The following is a 17,329-nucleotide window of genomic DNA, read 5'->3' as shown; positions in this document are numbered from 1 at the left end:
TATATATATATATATATTACATTCAAGAGGTTGATGCATGTTAAAAAATATTTAATTAATTGCATCTCCAAACTTCAAAGGCTAAAATTTAACAGAAAGAGAAGCAAAAGGGTCATACAGAAATTGGGATGGCTCTATCAATCTTGGGAAAAACTTAAAAAAAAAAAAAATCTACCTGGAAGGAGGAATATAGCTATGAATGATCCAAATATATATACATATTTTGGATTTATTCAGGGGTTGCAGTTGCACCACCTGTTTTATGGTCACCAAAGATTCTTTGCCTGAAATCTGAGACCATGAGAGGCAGTCCTTTGCGGAGGGACACCGTTGGCTCCCAATCAAGAAGCTGTTTAGCCTTTGAAATGTCAGGTTTTCTTTTATGTGGATCATCCTCTGTGTTTGGCCTGAATTCTATCTTTGCATTTGGATCAATTGTTTCCTGTACTACCTGCAGCAAAACACAAAATTAATCCTTAATAATGATTTAAATCCAAAATGATTCGAATTTCTTCAAAAACAGTTGACTACTTAATACTTCTTCAGGATCTACTCTTCCTAAAGGTATTTCTGACTTAATCTTGCAATTGACAATATGGAATAGAAGGGACAGCAAATTTAGTTTGGTTTCTATAAAAATGACGGTAGTCTCGATCCTTGATCACCATTCTCCCCTTTACAGGTGATTGAATTGGTCAAGAACTAGTTTAAAATTACACATCAAACTCATCGAAGTAGAATATATAGTCCAAAATGATGATTGATGATAAGAAGCATGTGCATTTTGGATTGAAATTTAGATATTTTCATTGATTTACCTCAGCAAGTTCAAGCATGGTGAATTCACCAGGGTTTCCAAGATTGAAAGGACCCACGTGATCGCCTTCCATCAATCGCATTAGACCCTCCACCTGTGTTATTTGTGCATATACAACAGAACATTGCTCATCAGAGTCTTGTTTCTTGACCAGTAATTTTTGTACGGTTTATAATTTAGTGGACAAAACTGTAGAAGTCTGGCCCGCACTCTCGCCACCAACCTTTTTTTTCGTTTATTTATGTGATATAAAATATTGATAATTCGTGTATTTATATCATATTTTATATAAAAATTATATGTTATAATTTGTGTTAATATGTAAAAATGAAATATATTTTTTAGGTTTTGTTAAACTTATTTATAATTTTTGTTAAAATTTTAAAGTATATCATTTTTGTATCTTTTGTTTACCAGGAACCTAAGTAGGCCATCTGGCCGTGTGATCATTTGATTCATTAATGCCTTTATGTAAACAGGATACTGAATATTAACCCATGATGATAAATGTGGCATGAGATAAAGTTTACCAGGTCTGAAACATATTGGAAACTCCTGGTTTGCTTTCCATCACCATAGACAGTCAATGGCTCTTTCCTCAATGCCTGGGCCACAAAGTTGCTGACAACACGGCCATCATCGATGCACATACGTGGTCCATAAGTGTTAAAAATCCGAGCAATCCTCACCTGATGAATGAACAGCTTACAGATTATTGTGTTTCCTTCCATTACAATTCTAGGGCAAATGAAGCAAGCGAGAACAGTGAAAATGAAAGATGAAATGCAGTCAAATATAATGCAATACAACCTCTATGCCATGGCCTCTATGATAGTCCATCGTCAAGGTCTCTGCTGTCCGTTTGCCCTCATCGTAGCAACTCCTTACACCTGCCGGCGTATCAAGATGTGTTGTTAATAAACCATTCATAAGAAAACAAAATTTCATATTCAGAGTTTCTTTGTCACGATTTTATAGAATTAAAGTCCACCATTAACAACATTTAAAGGATCATGAATCTTCATTAAACAGTTATATCAATTCATAAATGTAAGGTCCAAGTGAGTTTCTTATGGTATGCTACTATGAACTAACCAATAGGATTGACATTGCCCCAATAGGTCTCAGCCTGGGGATGCTGCAGAGGATCACCATAGACCTCACTGGTGCTTGTTAGCAAGAATCGGGCACCGACTCTTTTTGCAAGCCCTAGCATGTTCAATGTCCCCACCACATTGGTCTTGTGGATCCATATCCCCCAATCAAATCAAGGATTCCAAATTACACCACAGACAGAAAGAAGATACAGATACATCTTTTTGTTATGTCAAATGAAGAAACTGACAATAAAAAAAAGGTAAATTAGAACTTTGACAAAGAAAACATAAATCAAAGATTCATATCTTTTGGTAAAATGAAAAGATATGTAGAACAAAAATGTAAATTTTTAAAAATATATAGTTATTTTCTAAATTTCATTACTAAATGACACAAGCTACGTGTCTTTTCAAAATAAAACAACATTATGCTAAAATTTGGTTATTAATTTCTATATTACTTGATATGTGTCCAAAAATGATAAGGGATACCTTATTATTATTTTTTTAATTATATATTTGAAAAGTCAAACTTCCATATTTATCAGTCTCGGATATGTACTTAATATAATTATTTTAAGAAAAATGAAGAGTTGAAGCAACATGGATTAAATTTTTACAAATGAAAGCAACATGTACTTATGTTATTTTGTCATCCTACGTCTTCTTTGCAACCAAACTAAATAACTAATTATGTGACAAAGATTAAAAAAAAAAAAAAAGGATATAATGGTCTTGACAGGATTGAACTTGTAATGAACAGGGGAAGCAGGGCAAGCCAAGTGATAGATCTGATCAACTTCCAAGAGAAGAGGTTCAACAACATCATGCCTGATGAGCTCAAACCTAGGATCACCAAAATGGTGCATCAAATTCTCTTTCCTTCCTGTGAAGAAATTATCAACCACGACCACACTATCACCTCTTCCTATCAATCGGTCCACAAGGTGGCTTCCCACGAACCCAGCTCCACCAGTGACAACAATCCTCAAGCTCTTCCTTTTCACTACCAATGGCACCTTGCCAGAAACACTTCTGCGTCGTAACGCTTCGGGGTACACTTCATAGAGGACTCTCCGTGTCACACGACTGGATTCGGATGCCAAAACATGGTTTGAAATTATACCATGACTAGGTTCTTGTGATGGTGACACAGGAAACGAATTGAAAAACAGTGCAGCTATGACAATACTGACAAGAACAAAGACAAAACGTTGCTTCTGAAGCATGTAACGAAATGGGGTTGTCGAGTTTTTGACAAGGCTCCAAGGTTTGTTTCGTGACGTGAGAGTTGGTAACTCTGTCGAGCTTGTTTGGTTCCTATGAATCAGTTCGGATGTCATTTTTGCTATAGAAGGTGCTGGAGGAAAACGTTAACAGTTTTTTCCTTAGAGAGAATGGGATGAGAGAAGCTTTGATTTGGAAATTTTTGAATGTTTCCAAAGTGAAAAACGAGAGCTTTGAGGAGAGAGTGAGCAGCTGTTAGAAGTGACCGGTACAGTAGGGTTCATGCATGAAATTGCGCTGCATAATCGCTCCAAGGTTTGTGGTCGGTGCAGCTTTATGATTTTTATGATATTTTAAAACTTGTTTGCTTAGTTATATGCCATTGCTTTTGTTTCGCAATTACATAAAATGGCATTACCAATGTTTTATTTAATAAATATTTTTTTACAAAAGAGGTTGCACTTTAAAATAAGGAAGAAATTATAAATATTGAAATTTGAATATGTATTTAATGACACCTTGAATTAAATTTTGAGTTTTATTTAATATGTTTTTACAGACTGAAAATTATTACTGGTGTTTTGACAGCAATGCAATTCTATTTTCAGCCTTAAAAATTTCCTTCAAACATGCCAATAAGAAGCCTGGTCTTACTAACAACTAAAATAGTTAATAGGTCAATATGAAGGGAAACTTAGTTAAATTGATTCATACAGTTATTTTTAAAAAAGAACATCTAACAATTATTTCATCACATGAGTTAATCACAGTATTAAAATTTTAATAGTCCATCTTCATCTCTAACAATGAAAAAGTTCTGGTCTGACAAATTTGATTCCATAAAAATTACCAAATTTTTATGTAATTTAATCACAGTTACAAATTTCAATAGAAATCAAACTCTTCATGTTAGGATCAGGGAGAGAACTTTCTCCGTTCACTTTCAGACAGCCAGCAATGATTTTTGAATATGATAATCTTTCCTGAACATCAAAATAGGGTCAATGAACCGACAAACTTTTATCTCTTAAGCAAAGACATTTTTTGACAAAACCAACTTCTCATTTAGTTTGATGAGAATACAAGTAACTTAACAGCAATTTCACCAAGCCATGCTTTGGTTCAGACAAACATTTTGGAATCAGATATCGATATTTTGATAGCCTTCAATTTGCCTTCTCGAAAACATTGTACAAAACTAGGATGGGTTACCAAGCAGACAGACAAAGGTGTACCTAGAACCGGCGGATATCCTTGGGTGGTTTGAAGTTGACAGGATGAGTTTGTTCAGTTGCGGTTTCATCTTCTTTCCACATTTTAATTGTCTTGTCTGCTTCACAGCTAATCAATCTTGTACCAGTTACATCATAAGAGAGAGCATAGATACCAGCTTCACTATCCAACGAGCCTGTAATAAAGCACTCATTCTGTTAATCATCTTCCCACTGTACAATCGACAACAACAAGCTGAAAAAGAATCCGGAAAAACATACCAGGCTGTACAATTGTCTGAGCTTGCTGGAAATTGTGACCACTCCTCCAATCCCAAAACCACAAACTCCCATTGTCACCTTCAATAATTTGCATGGGTAAAAGATTAGAAGCCTTACTTGCATATTTAGAGCAAACAAAGATGCATTTACACGATAAAATTCACCAAAACAAAATTATTTTGAAATGAAAACAAAAATTAGAAGCACCTCCAGTAGCCATTACTCCATCCTCATTGACAGCCATGGTATTAATTATAGTCTTTTGCTGAGAGCTGCTCCAGAAACACAAAGAATGATACTATGTTAGTCATTAAAAATACAAACAAACACACATCTAGAATTACAGCAAGGAAGTAAAATGGCTATCACTTACAGCATATTGTGTAAGAACTCTCCCTTTGGAAGACTGAATTTCTTAATGTTGTCAGCTGATGCAGATGCAAAAGAATGCCTGACACAGAAAAGTTGAGAAACATTTAAGAGCAGAGAATAGCAACATAAATTCAGCCATAGTTTCATTTTTCACATAAATTAATAAATAGGATGTAGGGGCACACACTCTTTAGGATGTGGTGCCATTGCTCGCACAGACTTCTTGTGGTGTGTTAGAGTTGACATCGTTTTTCCTGGACATTCAACAACAAATATTGTAACAAATGGAACAAAAGATGAGAAATAAAGAAACAAAAAAGAAAATGTCACATATAAGTTTAATTTACCATATCTAAGGTCCCAGAATTTTATGGTTGTATCATGGGAGCCTGTAACAACTTGTGGATCCTGTAAGATGAAATGCATAAGTTCAATTAAAAGATAATCCATCAGCCCAAAACACAAATACATAATAAAGTTGAATAAAAGAAACTTGAAATCAAATTTTCTGCAAACATGTAAGGCAAAAATTTAACAATTTAAGAATTTCTCGTATTAAACAATTGCAAAGGAAAAAAAGATATTTGTACCGTTGGTCGAGTAAAAACTGAGCAAACAGTGTTATCATGCCCAGACAATGCAAAAATTTGCATCTTGGTGCGAATATCCCATACCTGAAAATTGTTGTTGTATCAGATATAAAATTGATTTCATGACTCTAAAATCAGCAAAAAACATAAAAACCCAACAACAAAAGCCACTAAAATCAACTTGTATTAAAAACAATAATTTATAAGTAGTTTCTATATGTCAAAAATTTTCATACCCGGCAGACAGAATCACGTCCTCCAGTTAGCAAAATGTCAATAGTGGGATGAAGAGCCAAGCAATAAACACCACTTAGGTGACCATGATAAGACCGGATAACCTATAGAGCAATTCATAAGTTTCAATAACAAGAATGATTTCAACAGTTATAGGGGCTAAAAGATTCTTCTGAAGATCCAAAGCAATAAGTTTATGCAGTTCTTACCTTGTTCTGTTCAAGGTCCCAGCATTTAACTTGCTTATCATCACCAGCAGAGAACATGTATGTGTGTTTGCTACTGACAGCGAGGCCTGTGAATAAAATATAAATTTCAAATGATTCTAAATCCATGATTGATAATCATCATCCACAGCATGGTTAGCCAGTAAAAACTATTCACACCTGAGAAAATTTCTTAAAACAAACCTCGTATCTGTTCAATGTGTCCAGTTAGTGTGAGTTTTAGCCTTCCACTTGCTACATCCCATATCTAACATGCCAAAATTAAGGCAAGGAAAAGACAAAAGTCATTTTCAACAAGTAATGACTAAATTTTCAAATAACTATCCATTTTATGGAGCTCAAATACTAGCAGAAGAAAAAGAAAGAGAGAAAGAGAAAGAATAGATAACTTCCAATCGCTCAATTATATACCTTGATTGTACGGTCTGCAGAACCAGTACAAAACCAGTTATTACTTGGATCAAATGCTACAGATCTCACCCATCCCAAATGTCCACTGATGACCTGCATTACCCATTTAAACATGTCAAGTAATCTATAGGAACCGGAATGTAAAGAAGCAGCCATGAAAGTTGTTCAACAGAAGGAATACAACAAATGAGATAGACTATATCTAGTGAATAATACTCTTAATGTAGCTTATAAACATGTTTATTAAAAGACTAGGACACACATATCAACATGATGGACAAGTAACCCAATGGAAGAGAAGGAAGGTGTCCAAAAGTGCTTGTGGGTACCTGTGCCCCCAAGGGGAAATAAAAGGAGAGAGACAACAATTCTATTCTATTGCATGTGACCATGAAATCAAAAACAAATTCAACGGGCATTTCTATCAGCCACCTTGTCATAAAGAAAGAGATTCTCACCCTGTAGTTCTTCCATGGACGATGCCACATGGGACGTGGCCATTTGCTTGGGATTCTTTCTATTATTGCAGAGGTTGTTGACCTGTCACATGAAGGAAACCATAAAACTTCAATGTCCTATATTCGCAGGATATGAGTGGCACGCCATAACAGAACGGAACTTAAATGGTCTCACCAATGTGCAATTCACTTATAAATCTTATGACCAAATAAATACTTTCATATGCACAAGTCACAACATATCTGTACACATTCACCTATAAAGCTTGCTGCATGCCTAAATACTGCAAATGAAAGATACATCAAATGATAGGTCTAATTGCATGAGAGAGATGAATTTTCATATATGGGAGCATGTAAGCAATTAAAAATAGACCACCATGGGAAAGAAATGTATTTAGGCAAAATAACAATCAAATATAGCACAACTTCTAAAATTATCAAGGAGCCAGAAGACACATAATAGGGAGAGAGTGAGAAGACCTTTCCGAAAAGGGTGCAGAAGAAGAAATCATGGCAGTGCTTTTGCCTGAAGTACCAACATCATTTCTGGAAAGAGGAAAGAAAGGAAAGAAAGATAAAAACAATTAGTCACACGACTTAGTAACACAGTTTCTTTTACATAACAGAAACAGGTTCCAAAAGAACAAAGATGCAAAGGCCTATATATCTCAGGATCAATCCTATTTAACATTAAAATTAAAACCCACATCTACCATTTCATTGGGGAAGACAGTACCAGAATCAGCATATAAAAAATTTAGAGCAAGAGAACTCACTGCCCCTTTGGTTGCAAAGATGGACCAACAACTAAAGCATTTTGAGCCCCTTCCTTTTGTGAACCCCTAGAATCTGCTGAACCTGCTCCATTTACAATTACAGTTACACAAATCTCAGCATAGGCAACAAGCTACTAAAATATCTAACAATCATTAAGTAGCAAGTTACTCAGATACAAACCAAGAAACTTAATCGAACAAATTATCAAGCTAAAAGACTTCATTCTATTCAATCAAATAAGAATATTACCCGTAAGGGCAAGTGCATTCGAAGGCACCGAGCCTTGATTCCCGGTATCAGCTGCATCGGAATTAACTTGCCTCGAAGGTTGACCCTGGGCGCCTTTAATTCCACCATACTCAACATTTATCTAACAAATTTAAATTAAAATCAACAATCCATTTATAATCCAATGAACAATCCCCATTACAATAATACCAATAATAAACCTAATATTCAAGCAAATCAGACTAACCTTGTGGCTCATGCGAATTTTTTTGCTGCAATCAACAAACAAAAAACTTAGTTTTCAAGTAGGGTTTGACGAAATTTCAGTAAACAAAAAAAAAGATTGCAAATTTTTTTATTCTGAAGACAAAAGATGAAACCTTTCGGGGTCAGGAGCAGCGAATTGTCCATGGATAGGGCTAAAGAGATCGAGTGCGCGCTTTAGGGATTTAAGGCTGAGCTTCTTCAATGACTGTGGCTCTACTGGCTCCATCTCCAGCGTGGGTCCTGGCATCTTCTCCCGATTTGGGATTAGGGTTTTACGTTGGATTGAAATTGGAATGCTTAAACCCTGATTCGATTTTTTATTAAAATGAGAGAGCGCTGGCCAGCGACGAGTAAAGCAGCAAAAAGAAGTGCCAACCTGTTCAACCTCTAAAGCCCAAACTAAAGTAATAAATTTGTTCATAAGTTTTTTTTTTTTTAATAATAATTACTAAAATAAATCCTCATTTTCCTTTAAAAATTTTTTTAATAAAGAAAAGTCTATGTTTTTATGATAAAGCTCATAACTTAATACATGATAATCTAAAATACGTTGTAATCATAAGATATAAATATAATATAAAAAAATATGAAAATGATATGATTTAAAATTTTAATAATAATTGTATATAAGTTTAATAAAATTAAAAAGCATATTTTATGTTTTCTTATTAATAGGAATTATGATATATAATATTTTTATAAAATATAATATGGATATATAAATTTTAATATTTAATATTATACGAATACTCGTATCAAATAAACTTATTTAGACGTTTTTTTTATTGAACTTGTCCATGGTGTTCTTTAAATTTAATTTTTTTAAAGTGATTTTAAAGGGTATTCTTTCACATTGATAAATGTATGAAAAAATTCATTTTTTAACCGAATGGACTAACTCATGTGGGTAATGCTCAATTTGATGCTTAATTTGGTTTATATTGTTTTGAGATTTGATGCTTTGGAACTGCAAGGAGAAAGGGAATATACGGTGAAATATATATGATATGCATTAATTAATTCTTTGATCTCCATATGTGATATAAACAATGGCATTCTTTGGCTACTATGATTACATAACATAACTGTACATAAATGACATTCTTTGGATTGATAACAATGGTATGACAGCTCAAATCCTCTTTTCTATGTATATTTTCTATGCCAGAGCTTTTGAGATATTGGTTCTCAGCTAGAGGGGGATCCAGCCCTGTTCATAAAAGGGATTTGGAAATTAGAGTAAAAACATCAGGCTTGGATACAGAATCTGGATTGATAGAATCTGAAAGTTTGATGATTTGGATTAAAATTTTAAGATTTCAAACCTTGATTAACCCTGATTCTGTACCACATAGTACAATGTCATTGGCAGTGATGAGGCTTGTTATCCTACTTCCTGCTGATATTCTCCCCACTTTCTGTTGTGTTCCTCTCAACCAAATCTGTTCACAAAAAGGCACAATAAGTAGTAATGAAATGTGAAAACAAATTTTTTGTATGTTGATCCTAATCATGTACCTGAAGACTGTTTGCTGATGAGCTGCAATTTAAGTATATGAAATCTTCCACTATTTCCATTGCCAGTATGTTTGCTCCTTTCTCTGGTGCCATTGACATTTGGGGCTCCGAGTTTCTTCTCCATTCCTGCACCATAGTCTTTAAATCATATCTAGGCTCTTGTTCAGTGTACCGGTTTTTCGATATATGAAGTATTTAGTTGTTACCCTGATATTGGAACCTTCAACCATTGAACTTGCACAGTAAAGCCAGTCTCTGTACACGATGATTGAATTGATGGGCTTGCTATGCATTCTCCATTTTTTTACTGGTGCTTTGATCTCCCTCTCATGGTTACTAGCTATAGATATCTCCTGGGAAGAGTGATTTATGTAACTAGAGGTTTCAATTGCTTCATAAATTTGTATCAAATTTGAAGGTCCTTTATCTAACCTGAATGCTTGAATCCATGCAGCCTGCATAAATCCTTCCCCGAACCACCCTCATGCACTTCACACTTTTGCTTTTGCAGATACCATTAACTGTTCTTAATGAATCAAAAACCTGCAGAAGAAGAAAGAATTAAAGAATTGTATCTCTCAAATAGTCCATATTTGTTAGCTGTTCTTATTTTTTATCACTTGTTACCTTAATACGATGGCCTTGGGTGATCACAAATATCATTTGCCCATATGTTTCTAACTTTTGAATTGGTTCCTTTGTTGCTATAACTTCAATGCACTGCAATTTCTTTTGGACCATCTGCCAAACCTGACAAAGGAATGTGGTGCATTTTGAGAATAATTAGTAACCGTCCATGTAAATAGTAGAAAACAAGAAGGACAAGGGGTTTAACATACCTTAATTGTCTTATCAGCAGATCCACTTAAAAGGCTCTCCCCTGGTTCAAAGAGGGAAAAGCATGTTACTGCCTTCTTGTGCTCCTTCACATCCCATAAAAGCGTGGCTGATCGCGATCTGACATCCCATACCTATTCAATCAACCCCTTCTGGTGATTATGTTGGCTCCATATTAATTCTTTAGTTAACTTTGAATCACCAGAAAAGTGCTTTTTGTTGGAGCTGGTGGCCATACCTTTATTGAACCATCAGAGTATCCACCATAAAGCATTCCCTTGTAGTAGATGAGGGCTGTTACAGCTCCACTGTATTTGTGACTTGCCTCTAGAATTTGTGTGTGAACGCAAGAAATACGCTGCTCTCGCCATTGAAAGGAGAGGGTTAGAGTTAGATAAATAGATGAACATCCATGGTTGATGTTTGCTAAGGATACCAAACTAACAGTTTCTTTTCTGATCCTACATTTAATAGTCCATTTTATTGTTTAGATGGCATGATTACACAGTTATGCCTTAAGATTTCCTCAAGAACACCAACCGATCTTTTGGACAGGTAGAAGTCAGCTACTCTATGTAGTTCCTCCGCCATCCAGATTACATTTGAAAATCGTCTCAGTGATTCTCGTACTCCCTCCGAAAAGTGAATTAGTTTCTTCATCCCTGAAGAAAGAAAATGCATCTAAATAGATCAACATGATTGTATACTTCTCCCTCACCTACCGTGTCACTTGCGATTGCGTGAAGATTTATTGTGATCTTGATTCATATTGGATATTGAATATTGATTTATCATATTCATGGTGTGGAGCTAATTTCAATTTTTTTCTACTAATCTTTTCTGCTATTTGCTTAATGAAATTGTTGTTGTTTACCTTTTCCAGAAGCATAGTTATAGATGCATAGGCATGCTAGAAGTCTTTCTTCAAGGTCCACTCCAGGATGCAAAAATTTCTCAACTTCACCGAGTAAGATCTCACATGCTGAATATCTAAGCCTATTTGGACTTTTGGAAATTTCACAACCGAGCCATGCAATGGTTGTGAGAGAATCCCGAGCAACGGTCTTTATCTCACTCTTTAGTCCTTTTTGTAAAGCAACGAATGCCGGTTTCCCAAATTCACAGATGCTTCTTGCAATCTTGCTGCACCATAAATCAATTCCTGCATCCTGCAAGTTGAACATTTGTCATCAAATTTAAATATATTCACCTCCTTGGCACCAATAATCACATCTGATAGTTATAAGCTACACTGCATTCTCCTTTTAGCATCTTACCTGCAGGCTCTGGTCCAACCAATCAAAGTTTCTTATCATGTTTCGATGATACAAGGAGGTTAAACCTGCCTTTTTCACTAGCCATGCTACTGTATATGATTCCCCTGTCCAAGAATAAGTTCCACCAATATTTGAAAGAATGAATGCTGACAATAGCTGTGAATTTGAGCTTTCTTCAGATGCTATTGACTGAAGGAGGACCTTCATAGCCTCTTCTCTGAACATGCTTTTACCAGTTGAGTTTTCCTGCAAAGATTTGTTAAATGGCTATGTCAGTTAAGGAATATTAGTCTGGTTTTATCTGATCTTATAGTACCTGGCCATGATAGAAACAACATTACCTAGTTAAAATGTGAGATAGTTTTTTATTCTACTTGTATCTATCCAATATTTTACCTCAAAAGTTGTCCTTCCTAGAAAATAATTAGTCATTTTAAAGAATAGGTTTGTAATGCTGAGAGTTGAGTCTATCAGATAAGTGAGGATACGAATAATTAGTCCGATTTTGAAACAAACACGATTAAGACTTTTTTATAAAAGATAGACAAATTATGTCAGGAGTACAGATGGATCAACATTCATTTTATTACATTCTAAACAAGTTTGAGTGAAGTCACTTTATTGGTACATGATCTACATTTATTCGCCTGAAAATTTAAGTTATCCAATTTCAATTGTGCTAAAAAATAGGACTAAAAATATCAGCGGTGTCAATGACTTTACCAGTGTGTCTAATTGAAGCAACAAATTTGCTGCCAGAAGTTGGTAGTCAGGTGGCAATTGGCAAACACAAGTCATTAATATGTCCATAATATTGATGCCTCCATTCTGTATCTGCTGCAATAGGCTAATGGCTGATGACCTGAAAAAGGAAAATGTAGTTACAGAAATCTGAGAATGCCCTCTTAGACAAGTTGCTGCTCTAATAAATTCTTCTGTTTAATGTCTGTACAAATTGATGATAAGCATGTGATTCTGTGCTTTCATATATAATATATAACTATAAATAATCTAGTTGTATACATTTAGACAAAGTTAGTGTTAGCTACATGTGGTTATACTGTCATGTCTTCTATTCCATCCTACCAAAGTTTACAGATTACATATAACTATCAAAGTAATTGCTCATACCGTGGAATGCGAAGGATCTCGTGAAAAAATTCAAGTGCCATGAACCATGCACGCTTCTCTTTACTTTGTAGCAAATTGATAAATGGAGCCACTGGAATAACTTGAGATATATGTTTTCTGCACTGTCCATCAAACTGCATACACTTTACAAGAATTGTAGCCAAAGAAATATGTTCTTCCAAGCTATGATTCCTTGCAACATCTAGGAGTCCAGATAGGACACGAGGAGAGTTTATTGCTGCTAAGTGCATGTTATTTGTAGCATAGTCAAATGCAGTTACTAGTACTTCAATAATCATCAGTGATGCTGCAGGCGGTGTCAGCATAAGTGACTTTTGTAGCATACATCTATAACTGTTTGAGGTGCAAATTACCTCCACAAGTGTCGGTAAGAGCTCTAAAGTCTTTATTTCCGCAGGAGATGGCCTTATTAAATATATAAGGGTAGCTGCCTCATGCACATTGTGTTTTAGGGCCCTTGCTAGATCAGTCAATTGTAAACCCTTCCTCTTGATATCCTCTATGAGTGATATGTTTGCTGAAATGATGGTTGTTAGTACAGTAACTGATGCTCTTATCACTGTTTCCTCTTTGGAAGTTGAAACAGCTATCAGCAGTTGGTCCAGAATCACATCCTTTAACATTGTGTACTTCACGCCTTGTTTATTGTTCAACATTCTGTAAATAGCTATGACTTCAACAGCATAATCTTTGCCCGATTTCTCAAATTCATCTGACAAACATAGTTTTGAAACTGCATTCTCGATTATCTCCAATAATTCACTCTTAGAATCTCTTCTCAAAGATAGGCATAATTCACTATACTTTCCCCAGCAATGTGAGTCCAGCTTCTCCTTTGCAGCAGTCATTTCTTGCTTCATCTGAATCAAGCTTTTGCTCCGACGATAGGTTGGTTCTATCTGTTCAAAGAGCCGGATCCTTTGTGGCTCTAATTGTCTCTGAGCATCTTCTACATGGTGAAATGTGTTTCCTTTCTTGTCTCCAATTTCTAACATGGATAGATTTAAATCATTGAAAGATCTGAACAATCTCTCAGGAAAATATTTGGCAATGTTTGCTTGATTGACATCTTCCTGTGGTGGACACTCATCCTCAGGAACTTGAGGAAACATTATTGCTTTGTACTCTTGGCCTAGTGTGCCATTAGGAGGTTGCAGCGTCCTGTGTAGGTCAGCACAATTGAATTGGCAGATATCAGAAAAAATATACATTTTGATCATCTGTAGAAGGCTTAGCATTGAAAATAAAATGTATTATAAATGTCTACCGAACTGATCATAACTTGCTTGTTCTTGGTCATCAGCATCTATTTTTGCAGTATTAAACAAGGTTGTACTGTCCTCCATGTTCTCCTGATTCAGGCAGAGGATAGTGAGAATTATGTGATTATGCAATTGAAGTTCTTGAACAATTACTGGAATTCAAGCCAAAGGGAAAATGGGATGGGAAAAATGGGAAACAAGAATAGGTAATTAGGCATGTATCCAGCATTGATAATGTCGTTTGAAAGATCACCTCCAAATCATTTGCATCCTCAAAATCGGTATAGCCTGAGTTTACTGAAGTTGGTGTATCTGACTGGGATTCCTTCAGCACATCCTGCAGGCGTTTGATACTTTGGTTCCTGTATAGCTGCATGCTTTGAAGTTTCAACCTTGGAATGTGATCCCAGTCCTTTATAGCTTTTCTATGAACTTGACTGTCTTTATCTTTTCTGGATGCCTGGGTTTCGTATGTCATGCTCCTAGTTATATCTTCTCGAGGATCAAGTGGATGAACCTTCTCAAACTGTATTAGTTTTTACCAGACAAGAAAACAAAATTTGGTCAGTCCAAGATATATGTTCTGCTTTACATGGTTAATATATGTAATTTTAGAACTTGGTTTCAGAACTCAGTTGTTGCATCAGTATATGATAAGAAATCTGAATCTCTTCTTCTGAGACCTAAATTGAGTCTGATTGGAAGCTCGCAATAAACAAAGGCATGGTCGCATACCTTAAAATTCGTCTGCCCTCTATATCGGTGCTCAGCTGACGTTGAAGATTCTGTGCTGCTGGCTACCTCATGGCTGCTTATATATTAACAGAATAATAATGAGATGTGAAAGGAACATTATAGTCTTAATAATCCTGTTTTTACAAGTAATCCAATTCTAAGTGAATTTTTTACTTTCATCTTAAAAGGAAAAACATTAATGACGATGATTAATTAATGGATATTCATGTTATTCATGCTGAGTTCTAGCAAAAACGAATATCAGGTAAGTTTCCAGGCTACTGCCGATATCTAGTGTTAACTAGACAGCATGAAGCACAAAACTGAATAGCAGTTTAAGTGGAGTCCTTCCTGTGCTGATTGAATCATTACTCTTATCAGTTTTCTACAAGCTGAGGACTGAATCATGTTACAAACTTAAAATGGATTGATCATTAGGTTAGTATACGACATTTCCCTATAATGTTATCAAGTATATCATAAGAGAACTTACCTGAAATTCTTTGATTCATAATCAGAGGACTGAATATCACTGCATCTGTATTGTGGCTGAGTTGTCTCCCCATATAACATGACCTGATAATACATTAACCAATCTCTGTATCTCCTTGCCATCTGCCTTGTCGATGCGCTAAGGTTGTCCCTAGCAAAATCCTTGCTGGAAGCAGATTGCAGTCGTCTCGTTCCACCTATTTCTTCTGTCTCAAACTTGGTGAAGGAAAGGAAAAGGCTTTCGCAGAGTTCTGAGGCGAATTCTTTTCGAACAAGTACTGGTGAGACCAACAGAGCTTGGAGAAAATGCAAAGCAGCCTGCAACTGATCATTCTGCAGATTCTTAACTACCGACAGGTAAAAGTAGGAGCAACAAACCAAAAACTCATTTGAAATTCCAGCAGTGATTCCTTGTTCATCAAGCAAAGCTGGAACCTGAAGCATTTTCTCCGAATTCTTTAGCCGACAAGTTCTCTCTTCTTGCAACTTTGCCTGGAATGCAGCTTCAATGCTGTCAATGCCCCAATATAGATTTGACAGGATCGCATGCTCAGAGAATTCGAAAAACTCCTGCTTTTGGAAATTTAGCCTGGAAGTGCATTTCAATCTCAGAGAATTCCTAGTTTCATTATCGGTTATCAATGCACAAATGTATTGGTTGATTGAATTCACAACTACCCTTATGAATTCAAGGTCTGGTCTATCATGTTCATAAGATGAAGCAAACAAAGGAGGAGAAATGGGAGCCATGAAAGACATCTTAGTTGCTTGAGGAAGGAAAGTTCACAACCGTACAGAAGATAAAGGAAGGGAAAGAGGAAGAGAATGACATAGAAGAGTTGCGGATTGGTGAAGGTTCGTAACAATATCCCGTGACAATTCCAGCCAAATTCCAAACATTTCATGGTCCCTCCATTTTTTTTCCCATAGCTGCTACAGACAAAAAATTGACCGTTGCATCCTTTCGGGAATGGAAAGAAGAGAAAAAAACAAACAAGAAAGAAAACAGGCATTCTTTTGCATTTATCTGTTACTTGTTTTTATCATATCATTTCCAAAATCTGTTTGTTGCTAAACATAATTTAGAAAAGCAAAAGCCCCAATTTTACATAATTATTGACATTGATTGGATTATTAAAATTTGATAATACACGATTTTAGCTGTACTAATAGAGATTACTTGGATTTGATTATACCTTTTTTCTTCATCAGCATTAGCCCTAGTACCATAATTGTACTACGTTCTATATTTTTCTTTGCCTTTTCTCACGGGCCAGGATTCTTCCTGATTCTTGCATTATTGAAATGGGATTATCAATCTGTTCTTAAATATTTAAACACCCTTTAGGCTTAGAGTTTATGTTGCTTCCACTCTTCATTTTCCTTGTACTCGTGTCAAACACATATTCAATGGACATGAGTAAGAAAGTCCAACTCTCCAAATAAATGAAAAAACTTTAAAAAAAAAATTAGGCATATCCATGTTGGACACGTACTTATATATGACACTCACCTTCGAATTCAAATAACATAACTTGGAGTTTGGACATCTAACTTCAAAAAACAGTCTACTGATGTCACCAGAAACCTGAAAACTTTTAAACTTTAGCTTAGTAAAAATGGTAAACTTCAGTATGTAGTTCAACTGTTTTAAGTATAAACTTAGTACTTAATATACCAGATTTATTCTAAGTATTCTAAATCTGTTCACCAAGGACTTTGCAGATGTAAACAAGATGCTATTTTGTCCTTTTACCTTGGTAGAACTTTGGAGGGTATCAAAACAAAATTGCTTTTACCCTTTTTTTTTTCCTTGTATTCAGTTCCAAACTACAGATAGCAGATGTTGACCTCT

The 17,329-nt window shown here is 35.4% G+C and overlaps 3 protein-coding genes across 5 annotated transcripts; all 3 read right to left on the bottom strand.

Annotated features, from left to right (window-relative positions):
* Positions 1 to 54: 54 nt before the first annotated feature.
* On the bottom strand, positions 55 to 3,328 carry LOC111306870 (UDP-glucuronic acid decarboxylase 2-like). Its single transcript, XM_022904852.2, has 6 exons — positions 2,643 to 3,328; positions 1,913 to 2,060; positions 1,628 to 1,707; positions 1,348 to 1,506; positions 819 to 911; positions 55 to 451 (listed from the first exon to the last, which is right to left on the bottom strand). The coding sequence occupies exons 1-6, from the start codon at positions 3,255 to 3,257 to the stop codon at positions 230 to 232; spliced, it is 1,317 nt and encodes a 438-aa protein (XP_022760587.2). The 5' UTR covers positions 3,258 to 3,328; the 3' UTR covers positions 55 to 229.
* A 754-nt stretch (positions 3,329 to 4,082) lies between these two features.
* On the bottom strand, positions 4,083 to 8,583 carry LOC111306868 (protein pleiotropic regulatory locus 1-like). Its single transcript, XM_022904850.2, has 17 exons — positions 8,315 to 8,583; positions 8,182 to 8,206; positions 7,956 to 8,076; positions 7,706 to 7,787; positions 7,410 to 7,475; positions 6,927 to 7,008; positions 6,469 to 6,561; positions 6,241 to 6,304; positions 6,040 to 6,125; positions 5,833 to 5,934; positions 5,597 to 5,680; positions 5,354 to 5,414; positions 5,194 to 5,260; positions 5,008 to 5,085; positions 4,842 to 4,906; positions 4,635 to 4,712; positions 4,083 to 4,549 (listed from the first exon to the last, which is right to left on the bottom strand). Exons 1-17 carry the CDS (start codon positions 8,446 to 8,448, stop codon positions 4,377 to 4,379), a joined length of 1,461 nt encoding a protein of 486 aa, XP_022760585.2. The 5' UTR covers positions 8,449 to 8,583; the 3' UTR covers positions 4,083 to 4,376.
* A 605-nt stretch (positions 8,584 to 9,188) lies between these two features.
* Positions 9,189 to 16,773, bottom strand: LOC111306867 (Transducin/WD40 repeat-like superfamily protein). 3 transcript variants are annotated; one of them, XM_089752035.1, is made up of 18 exons: positions 16,671 to 16,773; positions 15,476 to 16,063; positions 14,983 to 15,055; positions 14,501 to 14,773; positions 14,258 to 14,337; positions 12,965 to 14,146; positions 12,557 to 12,695; positions 11,834 to 12,079; positions 11,431 to 11,725; positions 11,097 to 11,218; positions 10,795 to 10,914; positions 10,559 to 10,690; positions 10,347 to 10,469; positions 10,152 to 10,262; positions 9,926 to 10,072; positions 9,720 to 9,845; positions 9,527 to 9,643; positions 9,189 to 9,411 (listed from the first exon to the last, which is right to left on the bottom strand). In XM_089752035.1, the coding sequence occupies exons 2-18, from the start codon at positions 15,916 to 15,918 to the stop codon at positions 9,394 to 9,396; spliced, it is 3,747 nt and encodes a 1,248-aa protein (XP_089608161.1). In that variant the 5' UTR covers positions 15,919 to 16,063; positions 16,671 to 16,773; the 3' UTR covers positions 9,189 to 9,393. The 3 variants fall into 3 exon arrangements, with proteins under 3 accessions (XP_089608161.1, XP_022760583.2, XP_022760584.2); XM_022904848.2 differs by lacking the exon at positions 16,671 to 16,773 and having other exon boundaries at positions 14,983 to 15,058; positions 15,476 to 16,244; XM_022904849.2 differs by lacking the exon at positions 16,671 to 16,773 and having other exon boundaries at positions 15,476 to 16,244.
* Between the last annotated feature and the right edge of the window lie 556 nt (positions 16,774 to 17,329).

Source organism: Durio zibethinus, chromosome 22 (assembly GCF_047325235.1).
Source record: "Durio zibethinus cultivar Kanyao isolate XHJ-2024 chromosome 22, ASM4732523v1, whole genome shotgun sequence".
NCBI classification, from domain to species: Eukaryota; Viridiplantae; Streptophyta; class Magnoliopsida; order Malvales; family Malvaceae; genus Durio; species Durio zibethinus.
Note: the sequence above shows the minus strand (reverse complement) of the source record. Positions and strands in the feature narration are given on the sequence as shown.

Coding starts and splice junctions, on each gene's coding strand:
- LOC111306870 (XM_022904852.2), bottom strand. CDS start 3,257: ATGACATCCGAACTGATTCATAGGAACCAAACAAGCTCGACAGAGTTA. Junction 1,708..1,912: donor GGGCAATGTCAATCCTATTG/GTTAGTTCATAG, acceptor ATACGCCGGCAG/GTGTAAGGAGTTGCTACGAT. Junction 912..1,347: donor TCCAATATGTTTCAGACCTG/GTAAACTTTATC, acceptor CAAATAACACAG/GTGGAGGGTCTAATGCGATT.
- LOC111306868 (XM_022904850.2), bottom strand. CDS start 8,448: ATGCCAGGACCCACGCTGGAGATGGAGCCAGTAGAGCCACAGTCATTG. Junction 7,476..7,705: donor TCTTTGCAACCAAAGGGGCA/GTGAGTTCTCTT, acceptor TCCTCTTTCCAG/AAATGATGTTGGTACTTCAG. Junction 5,681..5,832: donor GACGTGATTCTGTCTGCCGG/GTATGAAAATTT, acceptor AACAATTTTCAG/GTATGGGATATTCGCACCAA.
- LOC111306867 (XM_022904848.2), bottom strand. CDS start 16,233: ATGTCTTTCATGGCTCCCATTTCTCCTCCTTTGTTTGCTTCATCTTAT. Junction 11,726..11,833: donor GGTTGGACCAGAGCCTGCAG/GTAAGATGCTAA, acceptor TTCAACTTGCAG/GATGCAGGAATTGATTTATG. Junction 10,915..11,096: donor TCTACCTGTCCAAAAGATCG/GTTGGTGTTCTT, acceptor TGGCGAGAGCAG/CGTATTTCTTGCGTTCACAC.